The sequence below is a fragment of the Prionailurus viverrinus genome, chromosome A3, assembly GCF_022837055.1.
Source record: "Prionailurus viverrinus isolate Anna chromosome A3, UM_Priviv_1.0, whole genome shotgun sequence".
In the NCBI taxonomy this organism is placed as follows: Eukaryota; Metazoa; Chordata; class Mammalia; order Carnivora; family Felidae; genus Prionailurus; species Prionailurus viverrinus.
Genome location: NC_062563.1, coordinates 43,366,697 through 43,385,760, shown reverse-complemented (window position 1 = coordinate 43,385,760; position 19,064 = coordinate 43,366,697). Strand labels below are relative to the sequence as shown.

Sequence of the window (19,064 nt, the reverse complement as noted above, 5' to 3'; positions counted from 1 at the left end):
GGCCCTGGCTCTGCGCTGACAGTGCGGAGCCTGCTTGGGATTCCCTCTCTCCTCGCTCTACCCCTTTCGTGCTTTCTCTCTCAAAATAAATAATTAAACCTAAAAAAAAATTGTGATTTCTGAACTTCTAAAACCAAATCTAAACAATTTCCAGGCTTATGAAATTACTCTAGAAACACATAAATCTAAATAAAAAGAAACAGAAACAAAAGCTTCATTACTTTACGCACATCTTGTATTTTATTTCTTACAATTAACAGCTAAGAAAAAAGTGGTGGTAGCACCCTATTATTTTAAGACCACAGCTGTCACTTAAATGCTAACCCATCCCATAAAACAGGGAACCTTCCCCCAAAGCTACACTGGCCATTTATTCAAGTTTCCTGATCCCAGTGACAACTAATAATTTTTATTACTTATCAAACACAGAAAAATTAGATTATTGTTCTCCCTAGCTGAAAAATCTCACAAATGATACTTTTTCTCTGTGCACATGGTTCACTGACTCAAACCAGAATAAAGCTACTAAAATATCTATAGTTACGCATGTCAGACTGGGGTCTGGATACCTGTGGGAGTTATTTAGTGTATGCTGGGGGGACTGGCAATGATGCTCCATCTTCCCAGAGAGCAATGCTTATTTGAGGCTAAGGACTCACATATTTATTTTCCAAAAAAGTTAAAAGGAAGCTTTTTTCCCCCAAATGAAATATATAGAAAACTTCAGGGGCACCTGGGTGGCTCAGTCAGTTGAGTGTCTGATTTTGGCTCAGGTCATGATCTCATGGTTCGTGAGTTTGAGCCCTGTGTCAGGCTCTGTGCTGACAGCTCAGAGCCTGGAACGTGCTTCAGATTCTGTGTCTCCTTCTCTCTGCCCCTCCCCTGCTCATGCTCTGTCTTAAAAGTAAATTAAAAAAAAGAAAGAAAACTTCAATATATAAAACCAGTTTTAGGAGGCTGCACTGGCAGTAGGAGTTGGCTGATGCAAGTTCCCCCCACCCCACACATAGCCTGGGGGCGTGTGGCCCCTTACCTCCCAGGGTACCCTGAGGGAACTTCTTGCACACCAAGCCTCACCCTCTCCAATCTCAATTCAAAGACTGGGCATCCTCCTTGGGATAACAGAAAGTTTGTTGGGGGAGTCCAAGGGACACCAATGCTGTGTGAGTCCTGCTTGCCCTTTTCCAGGTAAGTGACAGACCTTACTTCCTTGTGCTTTTTTTTTATATGCTCAAGTCCAACCTTTAAAATCTAAACTCTTCTGGCTTTTCAATCTTTTTGGCTGTACTACATTTCAACAAATACTTCCACTTGTGTAATGAAGCTCTTAGATCCTGTCACATCTCTACAGTAAATAACAATATATCTTCCCAAACTGTGAGGAACTACTGAATGTTCCCAAACAGTGTCCTGTCCTCTAATCTGGTTTCTGAATATTCTGGTTCTTTTCCTTCTTCGTATATTCTTCTAGTCGAAGAAGCCACTTGGCCCAGTACTGGGAACAGAGCTCAGTGTCCATGAAATGGGGGTGAGCAGGGGATCCATCCTTGTAGGCAACCACAATTAAGCCACACTGAACCTAGGAAGAAACACAGGGCAGTTCCAGTATTTATACCGTAGGGCCAGAGTTGATGTTCATTTCCGTCTTGCTTCAGGGCAAACTCAGAACAAAACAATCTACAATAATATCTCCTAACGGTTTCGAAGATGTGTTGATGAAAGATTGTATCAGGATACATAAGAACACAAAGATGACAAATAAGATATCCAAGAATGGACTGTAAACACTAAAGCACTATTAGCAATGACAGAAAGCTCAGGAACAGAGGGAAGTGCTTCTTAAGGTGGTAAAAGGACAAGGAATGGAGTAAACAGTGGGACACAAACAGAATAAAAATCATAAGGAGTTAAATGGCCATACATAAGCACTGACCAAGGCTTTACATAAGCAGAGGTGCAGTGTCCTGACCTGAAAGCTGTAGTTGGCATCATTATTTATGGCACCAACATAGGCCACAACCTGCAGCGGGTTGTCAAACGTATTTCGGATATAAGGTTTTGGTTTCTCCGATGTCTTCCAATCAATCACACACAGCTTGCCCCTAAAGAGAAACCAAAGGAAGTCTTAGTAGGTCACCGTCCAAACTGAGAAACCCTAATAGGTTAAGCCTCTTCTCAGGTATAGTTTATTATCACTCAATGACCTCTCCCCACTTTTCTTTAAAAATAATTTTTTTTTTCTTTAATGTTTACTTATTTTGAAAGAGAGAGAAAGGCAGAGGCAGAGAGTGAGAGGCTCCCAAGCAGGCTCCGCGCTGTCAGCACAGAGCCTGACGCGGGGCTTGAACTCAGGAACCGTGAGATCATGACCTGAGTGAGTCAAGACCAAGAGTCGGACACTTAACTGACTGAGCCACCCAGGCGCCCCTTTCTCCACTTTTCAAAAAGACAGCTGCCCTGATCTCTACTTCTGAGGATTAGAGAAGTGTGATGTTCTCTTTCTGATGAGCCCTATACTCAGCTCAGTGACAGGCCTGCCAGGGGTGTGATGGGAAGTGCTTCCTGAAGTACCCGGCTGACAACGACAGGGGCAGGCCCATGTGGAAGTGCTAGGGGACTTTTCCACAGTTCTAGTTTCTAAACTTTCTCGAAATTCCTTTGGACCCTCATGGCTTCCTTTTCTTTAACAGTTGACAGGGGAATTGAAACTATGTCTCTATCACTATCTCAGTTGATGAAGCACAACAGATCAGTAGCAAAGTCCCCATCATGAAGGATGAAGCATGGTGCTTCAGAAATCCTCTTGCTCAGAAACCAAAGCTGAGGCTAAAATCTGTTAGCATTTAATAGGCACCAACTACAAGCAGAGATACAGATAAGAAGACCTGGTCCCTGCCCTGAAAGTTTACACACAGGGCAGGGGGTCTTCCTAGTAGGGATATTGGGGGGAAAAAATTCCTGCCAGTTTCTAAAGAAAGTCAAATAACCAGTGCATTCTCCCCATTACCCCTCTCCTGGTAGGATTTTATACTTGCCAAATGCAGAGATCAGAAGGATCACAGGGACAGTAGACTGACAACTGGTGACTACTTGTTCAATCTTTCATGATTTCAAGTTTTAAAAAATTTTATTTATTCTGAGAAAGAGAGTGTGCACGAGTGGGCGGGGGGGGGGGGGGGGGATAGAGATAGAATCCCAAGCAGGCTCTACACTATCAGCACAGAGCCCAATGTGGGGCTCGAACTCACAAACTGTGAGATTATAACCTGAGCCAAAACCAAGAGTCAGCTACTTAACCGTCTGAGCCACCCAGGGGCCCTTCATAATTTCAATTTCAAACCAGCGGTCCAAACGGAGATTTTGTACAAAGTATGCATGTTACGTACCTGTGACCATAGCTCTAGAGTTACAACCTATGCAATGTATTTATAAGTCAGCCTAGAGTAGCACTGTCTAAATGAAATAAAATGCAAGCTACGTGTTATTTCAAATTTTCTAGTAGTTACATCAAAAAAAAAAAAAAAGGAAACAGGTGAAATTTTAATGTTTTATTTAACCCAACATACCCCAAATTTGATCATTTCATTATGTAATATGAAAAAAATTATTAATGGGATACCATACCTTCTTTTTTGTACTAAGTCACTGAAACCTACTTTGCCCATTTACAGCATACCTCAGCTGAGATTGGCCACACTAAGTATTTAAAGGCCGTATGTAGCTAGTGGGTATTCTCTTAGATAGTGCAGGTCTAGAGGTAGTTTTACTATTTCTGTCAAACTTTGTAATATTACAAAACAATTATAATCTATGCAAATGAAGAGAGGGCCCCAGTAACCCCAGAACCTCAGTTCTCAACCTGGAGCAAATCAAAATACCCTAAAATAAAGATTTCTGATATGGACCACTGTCTCTTGCAAAACATACTGTAACTTGCAGAACTATAACTTGCAGAACTTAATAATGTGGAAAAGATTTTTAGTAGTATAACTCCAAATTAAAACTGAACAAAGACAGTTCATAACAAATGAAAAGATGTTCAGTCTAACCTAAGTGAAATGCAGACTGAAATTATGAGATACAATGTTAATAAATTACATCTAACACTGTGTCATTAAAACTGTGCAGAAATAAGCACACCTTCATCTGGGAAAATTTACAATGCACATACCCTTTAACATAGCCATTTCCTTTTTAGGTACCTGCTGGAGAGAATGGTTTGATACCCTGGGGATAAATGCCTGGGAAAATGTCATAAAAGTGACAAATGCCTGGAAAATTTAAGTATTCATATCCAGGCCTACTTCAGACTAACTGTATATATCATCCACCAGAACAAACCAGCAAATGAACCTGTGCGCCTGCCTAGAGAAACTCTCACAACAGTATATAAGGAGACACGCTCACTGCTGCAGTTCGTGATTGTGAAAAACTAGAAATTACCTGAATTTCCCCAACAGGGAAATGGATGTGGTTCATTAGTAAAAAGGAATACCAAATAAGTTAAAAACAGAGAACAAGATCAAAATAATCATGCTAACAGTTACTGAGTAGATAGTATTCATTTTAAGTACTATACAGAGAATGTCTCATTTAGTCTCTATAACAACTCTATGAGGTAGATCCTATCTTTTGTCTTATTTTATTTTTTTCTTAAGTAGGCTCCATGCTGGGTGTGGAGCCCAACACCGGTCTTGAACACACAACCCTGAGATCAAGACCTGAACTGAGATCAAGAGTTGGACGCTAAACCAACTGAGCCACCCAGCGCCTGTCTTATTTTACAGATGAACAAATTGAAGTACAGAGAGCCTAAGTAACTAGCCTAACGTTAAGATGAAAAGCCAGAAATGAAACCCAGCCAGCCTGGCTCTCGACCCTCGTATCTTACCAGCTTTGTGATAAGACATATCCAGAAGCTTGTGACTATTACAGACACGTACGTAACAATACACAGTGGTGTTTGTATGCAGAGTAGACTGGCAGTGTACCTATGCATGCATTATACAGTGTTGTGGGTGTGTTAAATAATATAGGAAGTAGCCTAGAAGGACACAGCAGCAAACTTATCACAGTGATTGTCCTTGGCCAGGGGTCTATGAGAGGAGATAAGAGGTGGTTATAGGTGATGCGAGCTTAATTTGTGTTATATTTAAAAAAAATTGGAAGCAGATGTGACGAAGTGTTAATAACTGCTAATTCTGAGTGGTGGAAAATTATTAAAAGAGAAAAGGATGTTGCAGATCATATAAACTCTAATAAGGATCTCTAGAATGTTTTCAGAATGAAAAAAGCAGGGTTTGGCACTGTGAGTAAGTGGGGGTGGGGACCAATGATAGTGCATGCAGTCATAAAAATATCTCAGGATCACAAGAACTTTTAACCAAAGGTTAAAACCAGGATGGGGGTAGAGGATTCTAGGAGGATGGAAGAGTAGGACGCACCACAAATCTGTAGGCCCACCTTGACAACAATTGCAACGGCAGAATCTGTCTGATACAATTATTGGAAATCCAGAGGCTACTGAAGGCTTGGATGGTAAACTGTGGTTAATTTTGGTCAATTTCAGCTCTTAGCAGCTACCCATCCCCCTCCTCCTCATGAGGCAGGCAGCTGTGCACATGATCCTGGAGCAGGGTGTACTTGGCTCTTGGGAATGGGAGGGGACACAAAGGACCCCTTCTCCGCGTTATCAACACCGACTGCAGTTTCTGTTCACAGAGGTGTAGACAAGAGGAGGGTAGCTATTGTTATTGCAACTCCACCCACTGCTGCAAGCCCCTCTCCTTCCACCTGCCTGACTTCCTGGGGATTTAAAGGGCCAACGCACATTTTTTCCACCCCTTCATTTTTTTTTTTCCTTTTTGGGAATTAGATGCTAAAGACTACAACATCCAAAAGCAACTGCATATATGCGGAAAATCAAAAAGTGACAGTAACTGTGCATGTCCAGGGAGAGGTACAGGCTCAGAAAAGACCTGAGAAGACCTTAAGTTTATACCTCAGACTGATCCTTAGGAAAGAACCTACAACACCACCCCCAATAAAAACAATGAACAAAATCTGGCAAACCCAGGGGTAGAGGGAGAACCTGATTTCCAGAATTACATACTAGATTCAAATGCCCAGTTTTCAATAAAAAAAAGTCACAAAGCATACAAACAAACAGGAAAGTATGGCCCATTCAAAGAGGAAAAAAAGAAACATAAATTGCCCCTGAAAAAGATGTGATAGCAGATCTAGCCAAAGACCTTTTTGGTCTTAAAGATGCTCAAAAACTTCAATAAAGGTAAATACACGGGCAATTATAAAAGCAAGTATTATTGTAACAATGGTTTGTAACTCCACTTTGTTTTCTACAGTTTAAAACAAAAAACTTGAAGCAAGCAAATTTATTCTTCTCAGGTTGGTTGATCATACAAATCTTGATCAACATTTAATGAAACATCAGATAGCATTGGCTCATCATGTTCTTCCACTCTGCTCAGGTGAGGTGCCCCATACAGATCATTAATTTCAACTTGTGTTTTCTGGGGTCGGCTGCTGTATCTATCCTCTGAATGTGAAACATCTTCACTCTTATTTTCTATACACATTCTCATCTCCTTCTCTAATTGTTCTTGAGCTCTCTACAGTTCTCCTGTTCATTTTCTTGCATTTCCAACTCCAGCTGAACTATCAGCTATTGCTGCTGAAACATGAGCTCCTTTTACTTAAGTCTCTCCCCCACTTCAGGCTCCATTGGAGCTAGTTCTCATTCATGCTCCAAGTTGGCCATTTTCTTTGGTCTCAGCTGCTCCATGGTTACATTTTCCTTACACCTGTAAATCCCAATACTACGTATTGTATTGGATCCACTAGGCAAATTCTTGCCACTTCTACTAGACCCCGAGTTAGACATGTTCCAAGGTACTTTTGATGGTATGTTGACTCCCTCTCTAACTCTTAACCTTAACCCGCCAACTGCACATATATAAAGACAATTTTGTGATATCAACAACTGAAAGGGTTAGGGACAGAGCTGTCAAAGGAGCATAGTCTGTGTATGCCATTGAAATTAAATTGGTATAAATTCAAATCAAAGCACTATAACTGGGATGTTAAATGTAATCCCCATGGTAATCAAAAGGAAGATAGCTATAGAATATACACAAAAGGAAATGAGAAAGGATTTGAAATGTTTCATTACAAAAAAGGAAATAAAACACAAAAGAAGACTGTAACATACAGGAAATGAGACCAAAAAGCTATAATGCATGTAAAAAATAAATAACAAAATGAAAGAAGTTCCTCCTTGTAACTATTTTTTTTTTTTTAATGTTTATCTATTTATTTTTGGAGAGAATCCCAAGTAGGCTCCATGCTATCAGCACATAGCTAGATGCAGGGCTCAATCTCGTGAACTGTGAGATCATGACCTGAGCCGAAAATCAAGAGTCAGATGCTTAACTGCCTGAGCCACCCAGGCGCCCCATTTACATTTGGCAGAATGGATAAAACATATGATTCTACTATATGTTGTCTACAAGAGATTCACAGTATAACCAAAGATACAAATAGGCTGATTGTGAAAAGACAGAAAAAGATATTCCATGCACATAATAACTGAAAAAGAGCAAAGGTGGCTCTAAAACCAGACAAAACAGTCTTTAATAAAAGGTTTAATACATCAAGATATAACAATTATAAACATTTATGCATCTAGTAACAGACTAACAAAATATATGAAGGAAAAACTGAAAAAAGTTGAAGGGAGAAATACATTTCTTTCTTTCTTTCCTTTTTAAGTTTTATTTATTTAAAAAATCTCTAGGGGCGCCTGGGTGGTGCAGTTGGTTAAGCGTCCGACTTCAGCCAGGTCACGATCTCGCGGTCCGTGAGTTCGAGCCCCGCGTCAGGCTCTGGGCTGATGGCTCGGAGCCTGGAGCCTGTTTCCGATTCTGTGTCTCCCTCTCTCTCTGCCCCTCCCCCATTCATGGTCTGTCTCTCTCTGTCCCAAAAATAAATAAAAAACGTTGAAAAAAAATTAAAAAAAAAAAAAAAATCTCTATACCCAACATGGGGCTTGAACTCTGACTCTGAGATCAAGAGTCGCATGCTCTTCCGACTGAGCTAGCCAGGTGCCCCCAAAACAGTTCTATAATAATAGTTGGAGACTTCAATATCTATTTTCAATAATGGGTAGAACCAGACAGAAGGTAAGTAAGGAAATAAAGGACTTAAAACAACACAATAAACCAACTAGATTAACAGACATATAGCACTTGCTCCCCAACAACTGAATATGTATCTTTTCAAGCACACACAGGAATTTTCCAGGACAAACCATATGTTAGGCCATAAAGAATAAGTCTCAATATATTTAAAAAGATGCCATACAAAGTATCTTCTCTAATCACAAGATTAAGTTAGAAATCAATAACAGAAGTAAAACTTGAAAAAAAGTCACAAATTTGTGGAAATTAACACAATCAGCCAAAGAAAAAAATCACAGGGGAAATTAGAAGATACTTAGAGATGAATAAAAATGAAAATACAGCATACCAAAACTTAAAGAACACCATTCTTTTAATACTGTAACAGTATTACAGAAGAAGTATATAGCAATAAATACATTAAAAAATAGAATTAAATCAATATCTTAACCTTACAACTTAAGGAACCAAAAAATGAAAATGTACACCCAAAGCTTATAGAAGGAAATAAGAGATTTAAGATAATTGAAATACAGAATGGAAAAACAATAGAAAAAAAAAATCACTGAAACTAAACATTGGTTTTTTGAAAAGATGAACAAAATTGACAAACTTTTAGCTAGATGGATTAGAAAAAAAGAAAGACTCAAATTCCACAAATCAAATGAAATTGGGGACATTACTACTACTTCAGAAATAAAAAGGAGAAGAGTACTATGAAAAATCATATGCAAACAAGTTGGATGAACTAGATGAAATAAATAAATTCCTAGAAACATAAAACCTACTAGGACTAAGTCATGAAGAAACAGAGTATCTGAATAGCTCTATAATTAGTAAGGAGATTTCATCAGTAATCAAAAATCTACTAGCAAATAAAAGCTCTAGACCTGATGACTTTATGGGTGAATTCCACCAAACATTTACATAACTAATACCAATACCAACACTTTTCCCCAAAAATTGAAAAGTAGGGAACTCTTCTTGACTCACTTTATGAATCCAGCATTACTGTGATACCAAAGCCAGACAAAGACACTCTGACTGCAGAACAATAATCCTTATGAGGGGTGCCTGGGTGGCTCAGTTGGTTAAGCATCTGACTTTGGCTCAGGTCATGATCACGTGGTTTGGTTTGTGAGTTCAAGCCCCACACCAGGCTCTCTGTTGTAGCTTTGGATCCTTTGTCTCCCCACTCTCTGCCCCTCCCCCACCCTCTCTCTCTCAAAAATAAATATTACAAAAAAATAATCCTTACGAACGCTGATGCAAAAATCCTCAACAAAATGCTAGTAAACCAAATTCAGCAACATACTAAAAGGATTATACACAATGACAAAGTGGGCTTTATTCCTGGAATGCAAAAATGATTCAACACAATGAAAATTAACCAGCGTAATATACCTTAACAGAATGAGGAAAACTACATAATTACCTTAATTGATGAAGAAAAAGCATTTGACAAAATTAAATATCCTTTAATGAAAAAAATACTCAACAAGCTGGGGATAGAAAAAAACTACCTCAACATAGTAAAGGCCATATATGAAAAACCCACAGTAAACATCATACTCAATGGTATAAGACTGGAAAGTTTTCCTCTAAGATCAGGAACAAGGCACAGCTGTCTGCGTTCACCATTTCTATTTAACAGCATCTGGATATTCAAACCAAAGCAAGTAGGCAAGACAAAGAAATAAAAAGCATCCAAACTGATGGGGCGTCTGGGTGGCTCAGTCGGCTGAGCGTCCAACTTCGGCTCAGGTCATGATCTCATGGCTCGTGGGTTCGAGCCCCATGTCGGGCTCTGTGCTGACAGCTCGGAGCCTGGAGCCTGGAGCCTGCTTTGGATTCTGTATCTCCCCGTCTCTGCCCCTCCCCCACTCGTGCCACGTCTCTCTCAAAATAAATCAACATTAAAAATCTTAAAAAAAAAAAAAGCATCCAAACTGGAAAGGAAGTAAAATTATCTCTGTTTGCAGTTGACATGATCTTTTATATTAAAAATTCTAGGAGCACCCGGGGGGCTAAGTTGGCTAAGCATCCGCTTCTTGATTTTGGCTCAGGACGTGACCTTGCAGCTGTGGGATTGAGCCCCATGTCAGGCTCCGAACTGAGGGTGAGGCCTGCTTGGGATTCTCACACTCTCTCTCTCTGCCCCTCCCCTGCTCATGCATGCACTCTTTCTCTCTCTCTCTCTCTCTCTCTCTCTCTCTCAAAATAAATAAAAATAAGCTTAAACAAAAAAACTCTATAAAGAATTCACACAAAAACTGGTAGGACTATATAAATAAATTCAGCGAAGTAGCAGATACAAAGCCAACAGAAAAGTCAGGAGCATTTCTATACGTAAACAATGAACAATCTGGAAAGAAAATTACAAAACAATTCCATTTATAATAACATCAAAATGTGTAAAATACTTGAGAATTAACCCAGGAGACTAAAGACTTCTACAATGAAAACCACAAATCATTGCTGAAAGAAATTAAAGGCATAAATGGTAACATACACCATGTTCATGGATTAGAAGATTTGATATTGTTCAGATGTTCATACTACCCAACGTGATATACAAATTTAATATAATCTCTATAAAAATCTCAACAACAATTTTTGCACAAATAGAAAAACCCATCCTAAAATCCATATGGAATCTCAAGGGACTCTGAACAGCCAAAACAACCTTGAAAAAGAAAACTGGAGGACCCATACTTGATTTCAAAACTTACTACAAAGCTATAATAACTAAAATAGTGTGGTGCTGGTATAAAGACAGATATATAGACCAATAGAAATGAATAGACAGCCCAGAAATAAACCCTCACCACACACAGTCACATGATTTTGGACGATGGTATCAAGTTTATTCAATGCGGAAACGGCAGTCTTTTCAACAAATGGCCCTGAAGAGTGTGGCTATCCACATGCAAAAGAATGAAGTTGGACTCCTACCTAACCCCATATACAAAAATTAACTCAAAATGGATCCATGAACTAAAGGTAAGACTTAAAACTACATAAAACCCTTAGAAGAAAACACAAGGCCCAAGTTTAATGACACTGGATTTGGCAATGATTTAATGGATGTGACACCAAAGGCACAGGTAACAAAAGAAAAAATACAGGAAAATTTTTTAAAAATTGTGCATCAAAGGATAAAGATAAGTCAGTCACTTTGATTCTACCTACATAAGGTACTTAACAGTAGTCAATCAAATTCATAGAGACTGAAAGTAGAATGGTGGTTGCCAGAGGCTGGAAATAGAGGAGATTACAATGATTACTTTAACGGGCCCAGGATTTCAGTTTTATAAGATGAAACGTCCTGGAGATGGGTGGTATTGATGGTTGTACAACATTATGAATGTATGTAATAATACTCAACTGTATACTTAAAAATGGTGAATTTTATGGTAAATGTTATGTTATATATACTTTACCACATTAAAGACCTTTTTTAAAAGAAAAAGTGGGGATGGGAGATTTACTTTTAATAGCTTGGATTAACCAAATGCATATATTACCTATTAAAAAGTGTTTTTAAAATTTCTGAAAACTTAATTTTCAGGAACGTTCAATGTTCATATTCTTAACGTTGATGCTTTTCACTTAAAGAGCAGAAAACAAACGTCAGCACTGTGTACAGCGCGGTTAAGCATTTGGCGTCATGAACTTCTTGTAGGCCTTGGGTAGAACTGATCGAACGGCGGCCTTGGTTAATCTAAAGGGCAGCTAAAAATAGCTTATTAAATTTCTAGGCACATAGACCGCCTCACAGGTACAAAGCAGCTATGGCACAAAACTGTTTGGTTGCCTAAACAGTTTCCAGACTTCATGAATGCTCTGTCAATTGTTTTTTAATTCAAATTTTAACTAGAATTCCAAGAGTTATACTCACAGGTTTTTCCCTATCCTTGTGTATTGCATCCTTTTTTTGGAATAGGGATATCTGCAGGTTATATCTCCCGTTGGAATATGGAATAAATGGGAAAAACAGTAACACAGCAGCAATTTAAAAACCACAGGAAGCTTTAGGAAGCTCAGAGTTCCTATCTATGTCAAACACTGCCTGGAAGCCAGGAAAAGAGTTAATTTTCAGGGCCAATAGATAAAGGTGCTATTTTTAGGGGAATGGGGAAACAGAATGCAGGAATCAAATTGGATGTTGCAGCTGGTAGTTTGCTTGGGCTTAGGGGAGGTGGAACATGCTGGATATTGAAAACTTATACCTTTTCTCCAGCAAATACTTTGATTTTGGAACACAGATTTACAAGAATTAGGAGGCTCTTCCTCCTATATCTGTCCTTACTTCCTGCCCCATACCCAATTCTTTTTTTTTTTTTTTTAATTTTTAATTTTATTAGAGAGAGAGAGACAGAGGGAGAGAATCTCAAGCAGGCTCTGTGCAAAGCATGGAGCCTAACACAGGACTTGATCTCATGACCCTGAAATCACGACCTGAGCTAAAATCAAGAGTTGGATATTCAAATGACTTAGCCACCCAGGCGACCCCTGCCCCCAGTTCTTTTACGTATCATATAGGTTTTGACTTCACAAGACTACACCTTGGAGCAGGAATTCAGAGGAAGAAACAGTATTTGATAGGCATCATCAGTTCCACCCTGTGTTAATTTATCTCCACACTTCGATGGAAAAAAAAAAATCTAATACTTACTGATACTCAGCCACACAGTCCAGCAGACCTACATACTTTAAGGTCTCATGTTGAACAGCACTTTCAAGAGCTCGCACTCCACTGACATCTTTCAGAATATGCTGGACACTTTCGACATATCCAGATTCAAGATTCTCATCTCTCTCTTTCAAGTCTCCTTGGGGTGAAAGTATGCTTTCCAAGGCTTTATGGAACCGTTTCCCTTGTAAAAATATGTCTGAAAAGAAAATCAGGGGAAAAAGAAAAACAAATAAGAACAAAGCTAGTACTAAAAGACAAATGCCTTAAAACTTGTGAACAGTAAAATTAGAAATTACATAAAGTACCTTTAAAGTGACAATCCCTAAAATACACATTTCAGCCTCTTGTGAAACCTGAGAATCGCGCTTTGAAAACCAAAGGGACTAAAATAGCTTGAACAATAAAATTCATTAAAATAAAGAATTTCTAGGATTAGGCCAAAGCTACAATTGAAGATCTGGGGGCAATAGGACCACACCTAGTTTAGGGTACTGTGAATTTAAGTATCCATTAGTGTAACTTAACTGGTTGTGATAAGTAATTATTGGAAATTTAAGGAACTTTGCTTCTGTTCACAATTCTTGTTACAATCAACACTTAATGAATACAGGTGGGGGAATCCTTTTACTAAGGCTTAATGAATGGGAAGGAATGAAAATCAAGGCATATACAAATTAAAAACAACAAGTTGGATGTTTTGGAACTTGGGGGTGAGGAGAAGAAATATGTAACACTCTTCTGCATTTTTTTCTAGGGCAAGAAGAGCCTAATTTTTTTCCTGAATTTTTTTCCTCATATGCTTAAAAAAATTTGACCTATAGTTGCCATACGTTATATTCATTTCAGGCACACAACATAATGACTTGATATCTGCATATCCTCATACACTTTCAAGAAAAGAAAACCAAACATATTTAAGAAACCCAAGAAGTTCTATGTATTCACTGGACTCTTGATAAGGGAAGGAGACAAAGAAGAGGCATTGTGCTAAGCAGTGGCCTTGGCACTTTCAAAATATTATTTAACTTTCAAACATAACAGCCCAGCAAGATAAGAATCATTACTCCCAGTTAATGATTGAAGCCTACATAGTGCTGTTAATTGCCCCAAAGCAAAAAGGTGGACTAGCAGCTTGGCACCAGAGTCCATGTTCAATTCCAGTCTGTTATACAGCACAGTGAAGAAGGCAAAATCAGAGACCATCATTTAGATACGCACAGGAGCAGAGTGAGAAATATACATGCCTGGAGACACCCATAGAAAATGAGGAAAACAATCTCATCCACTAAGGTAATAGCAAAACCATATTACATTTGTCAACTATTGTTTTACCAGGATTTTGAAAGGTCAGTTTTACCACTGACAAAAAAAAAATGGAATCACTTCTGGGAAATTACTTGGAGAGTTAAATGAAATTCAACTGAGAAACTGAGTTATTACACTCCAAATGTACTTGGCTCAATTGGACTTACTAGCATATGAAAGGCCTACAAGAAATTTAAGACCGATGGAATTAAAACCTAGGTAAGAGTACAGTATTCATCTATACATTAGCTTAATGAAAAACACAAACATGTTAAAAACAGGAAGAAAAAAATCCTACTTTATCAACTGCCAAGCAAATAAACTCATTCTCCACTGCAGACTTAACCCCTGGCTGGGTTCTTCACATAGAAGAGGCAATGAACATCAGAAGCTAGATTACATCCCTTAGATTGTAAGGCTCAGAAGTCAGCCAGTCAGAGAAAATTAATATGTAATTTCACTCATACATGGAACTTAAGAAACAGAACAGATGAACATAGGGGAAAGGAAAGAAAAGTAAGAGAAAAGAGAAAGGCAAACCATAACAGACTTTTTTTTTTTTTTAATTTATTTTGAGAAGGAGAGAGAACAAACGAGCACAAGCAGAGCAGGGGCAGAAAGAGAATCCCAAGCAGGCTTTGCACCCGCAGCTCAGAGCCCAAGTTGGTGCTCGATCTCACCAACCATGAGATATGACCTGAGCTGAAATCAGGAGTTGGACACTTAACCAACTGAGCCACCCAGGTGCCCTAAGACTCTTAAATAGAGAACAAACTGAGGGTTGCTGGAGGGGTGTTGGGCTAAATGGGTGATGGGCATTGAGCAGCGCACTTGTTGAGATGAGCACTTGGTGTTATACCTGAGCGATGAATCACTAAATTCTACTCCTGAAATCATTATTATAATCGCTTCTCGGCCTTTTGGCTTAGATCAAGTGTAGTATCTGAAATCATTATTATACACTATATGTTAACTTGGATTTAAATAAAATTAAAAATTTTTTAAAAAGAAAAAAGATTGGGGCGCCTGGGTGGTGCAGTCGGTTAAGCGTCCGACTTCAGCCAGGTCACGATCTCGCGGTCCGTGAGCTCGAGCCCCGCGTCAGGCTCTGGGCTGATGGCTCAGAGCCTGGAGCCTGTTTCCGATTCTGTGTCTCCCTCTCTCTCTGCCCCTCCCCCGTTCATGCTCTGTCTCTCTCTGTCCCAAAAATAAATAAACGTTGAAAAAAAAAAAAAAGAAAGAAAAAAGATTGTAAGGCTCAGAACATTAAATATGATTGAATTTGTCAAAGTAAAATTTAAAAGGCATACATTTACTGCAGAAAGCATCAAGTCAGAGTATTCATTCAGTAAATTAAAGTAATGAAAGAAAAAAAAATCCATGAGTCTCCAAGATTCTGACTGATAGAACCGGCAGGATTAAAAACTCACTGTAGCAAAAAAAATGAAGAAACCCATCTTTTCCACTATGATCAACACATATAAATCAAAGTCAAACTTTGTTATCCTTGGCAATCTTCAAAAGGTAAATTGATGCTTGAGAAACTGACCAAATGTTTGACAGAATGCCAGCTCTGGGCACTTCTCTATGCTCTAGCCTTTGGGAAGACCAGGCGGAAAGGAATTTATCAATACACTACTTAAAAACTGCCTCTCCTGACGCATTAATCAATTTAGCGGGTTAGGATATGCTCTTTTTCTTTCTTTTCTTCCTTTCTTTTTTATTGGTTAAGAGGATCAGGACACTAATCTTCATGTGATTGCCCCCTTGAGAAAACAAAAAAAAAAGCAATCCCCTCCACCACCCCCCCCCCTTCTTTTTTGTTGTTGTTATTTTTTTGAGAGACAGAGTGCGAGCGGGGGAGGGGCAGAGAGAGAGAGGGAGATATAGAACCTGAAGCAGGCTCCAGCTCTGAGCTGTCAGCACAGGGCCCGAACCCACAAACCGCAAGATCATGACCTGAGCTGAAGTCGGATGCTTAACCAACTGAGCCACCCAAATGCCCTGATTCTGTTTCTTAAAACTGATCCTGAGTTAACTGAGAAACACATTCGAGTAATAATCTAGATCAACAAAGTTGATTATATGTAAAACCACCATAGTTTTCTCTCTGCTTTGGGATGGTGGAGCTCGTTCACATTCCCCACAGAAATTCCTTTTCTTTATCAAGGAGGCCCCAGAGCACTTTTTTACTCTGCCAGGGGCTACAAGTTCTAGGTTCCCACAAGTCCTAGCAGGTTTCTGCGTTTACTTTTCTGATTCAGTAATTCCAGGATTCCCACAGCTATGACATTCCAGATTTAAGGAAAATGAAAAACAACTTCCCATGTGGAAACCACGTCAATTCTAAATTCTTGTGGTACAAATAAAAAACTTAAGATGTCATTAAAAGATGTTTTTATGTTGCTTGTTTAGAAAACAGAGAATAGTTTAGATGTTGTTACTTATTATCTAAAGGCAGGTGGCCCTTGCATAGATTCTTGGCCCCACACAGCTGAGGAATGTTCTAAGAGATTAGGACCTTGACCATTTTTGCCATATGCAGGTACAACCTATATAAATACTTAACAGATGTGACCACATGTTTAATGTGATACCCACACACAGTTTTTTTCTAAGGTGCCTAAAAACAAGTACATTACTCCTAAAATTAAAAATGGAAGTGCTCTGTACCACCTACTAGGGGTACACATAACTGCTCTGGGAAGCATGGGCTAAGGAATGATCGATGTAAAACATAGCTCTAACAAAAAAAAACAACTATACAATCTTGATGGGGACCAGAGAGTTCACCTGTGCCAATGGTCTTTCGTCTCACCTTGCTTTTGAATGGAACCTGTTTTTAAGGAAACTATTCTCCTCACTTGTCTAAGAAGTTAATAAGTTAGGAGTTGAATGCTAAAGTTTACTTATTTTCAATTACCAATCAAGAGCATCTATTATCTCAATTTGCCGAGATCTGAACAACAAATTATGTGTTCCAGCTTATTGCCAGTCTTTAAACTTACATGTCAAAGAGGAAAAGTAGAGCAAGGGAGTATTTCCTAGATTCTGAATAGCATGCCTAGCAAAGTAGAATTGTTATCAGGTGACTGATTCCTTAATCAGAGAAAACAGGCAACTCCAACACTCAAGTTTGTAGCTTATGAAACAAAATAATTTTCTACATAATTTGGTCAAATACTTGATCCCTGTGCTTGTTTCATCTGTGAACTGGGAATACTAGTATCTATGCTTCACAGGGCTGTCATGATTGAGTTAATATAGAGTGCTATTTAATGCTAATTATCATTTTAAAGTAGCGCCTCACTAGTTCAGGTCAAAAAATACCCTCATTCTTTTGATACCAGTGCTCTATTTTCTAGAAAACATAGTAACCATACAGAATCAGGATTGAGAAAATTACTTGAAGAATATTCTGCAAAGCCATCTTCTCCCAATTCCAGAATCATCCGCTGTTTCCACCTCTCCAAGTAGAAAATCTGTTCTGATGTCATGGTCTGTTGAAGGACCTTGGTCACACTTGGAATCGTGTTTCTTTGCAAAGGGATTCTCAAAGGAATTGTAGGAGTACTTGTTGCATTTGGTTTCATGCTTTTCTCTGGATTGAAGAGAGGACACCAGTTTCCTGGAACTTTTGCCGCCTCATCTTGCTTTGGGGGCTTACACTTACTCACAGGTCCATACAGTAAATTATCCTCCTCGAACAATGATTCTGGAGTCTGAGCAAGGCCTCTGGATGACAAGACAGACTGTACTAAATCAGAATACCTTCCTTGGTCCACTTCTTCATAAGGGTTCACTTTTTTCTTCCGGCTACAGGAATAAGAGGAAGTGGAGAAATCCACACGGGTCGTTGGTTCTACAGAAAACCCCTTTGAACTTCTGAGCTGCCGGCAGATGGTCTGAAACGCCTTCATCTTTAGATGCTTTTTCACTTCCCTCTAGTCTACTTGCAATGTTAAGGTCCTTTTATTTTTGCACTCCTACTAAAAAGAAAAGTGGCATTAGATACCAAACGTATTAAATATCTAAACCGCCAAAATGAAAGCCGCATTAGCATAAGGCATATCAAATTGTATTCCATTAAGCTTTTTCGATGTGTTTGGACAAAGCTATTTCCAAAGACTCTCTTTGCCAGGAAGGACAATACTTGTTAAATGTGAAATGCTCCAGCTTGGGGCAAGACGTCCCCGATATTCAATCATAAGAAACGGGACGCCTAGAAAGGGAGGTGTGTGTGAGACACACAAAAGCAACGCTCCAGCCCGTCCTACAGCGGCCACCATGGTCACGGTTAACCACTGATCCCTACATACCAGGCTCTCTGCTAGGTATTCCGGGCGGAGACTTCTCATTTAAGCCCTTACACGCTTTAAGGTGGGTACTACTGCGACACCGTTTTACAGACGTGGAAACTGAGCTTCTGAAGGGTCCCACCAGGTCCGAGCGGGTAAGCGGTGGTCAGCGGGGCCCACCAACGTGATCCCCAGAAGGCGGCCTCCGCCTCCGCCCTACGTGTGGAACCACGGGGTGGGGACTGGACGGCTGCGGCCCCTCGTGTGGAAATCGAATTTAAGGAAGAGAAGGCTTAAACAGAAGCCCAGCTCACGGCACCGATATGTACCTCTGAAGCCACCACACTTCGCTGAACTTCCAAAGCGCCGACAACCACTCGGGACCCGTACTTTCCTCGATCCCGCGCTTGGATCTCGAGTTTGGCTCCGCCCAAGGGGCGGTGGTCCCGGCATGCACTGCGAAGCTCCTACTCCCGCAGCTAGCCCCTCCTTCACTGCCATAGACACTCCCGCGATCCGTGGGGAATCCCTCCTCTCAGGCGTTAGCGCGGGCTCCTCCAAATCGCG

General features: G+C 39.6%; 1 protein-coding gene and 2 pseudogenes across 3 annotated transcripts; 1 reads left to right on the top strand and 2 right to left on the bottom strand.

The window, feature by feature from the left end:
- Positions 1-809: 809 nt before the first annotated feature.
- MGME1 (mitochondrial genome maintenance exonuclease 1) lies at positions 810-19,024 on the bottom strand. 3 transcript variants are annotated; one of them, XM_047851259.1, is made up of 5 exons: positions 18,827-19,024; positions 17,606-18,188; positions 12,874-13,090; positions 1,970-2,102; positions 810-1,579 (listed from the first exon to the last, which is right to left on the bottom strand). In XM_047851259.1, the coding sequence occupies exons 2-5, from the start codon at positions 18,117-18,119 to the stop codon at positions 1,418-1,420; spliced, it is 1,026 nt and encodes a 341-aa protein (XP_047707215.1). In that variant the 5' UTR covers positions 18,120-18,188; positions 18,827-19,024; the 3' UTR covers positions 810-1,417. The 3 variants fall into 3 exon arrangements, with proteins under 3 accessions (XP_047707215.1, XP_047707214.1, XP_047707216.1); XM_047851258.1 differs by having other exon boundaries at positions 17,606-18,185; XM_047851260.1 differs by lacking the exon at positions 18,827-19,024 and adding an exon at positions 18,519-18,784.
- Positions 5,366-12,519, bottom strand: LOC125162033 (DPY30 domain-containing protein 1-like; annotated as a pseudogene).
- On the top strand, positions 15,104-15,251 carry LOC125163179 (uncharacterized; annotated as a pseudogene).
- Positions 19,025-19,064: the final 40 nt, after the last annotated feature.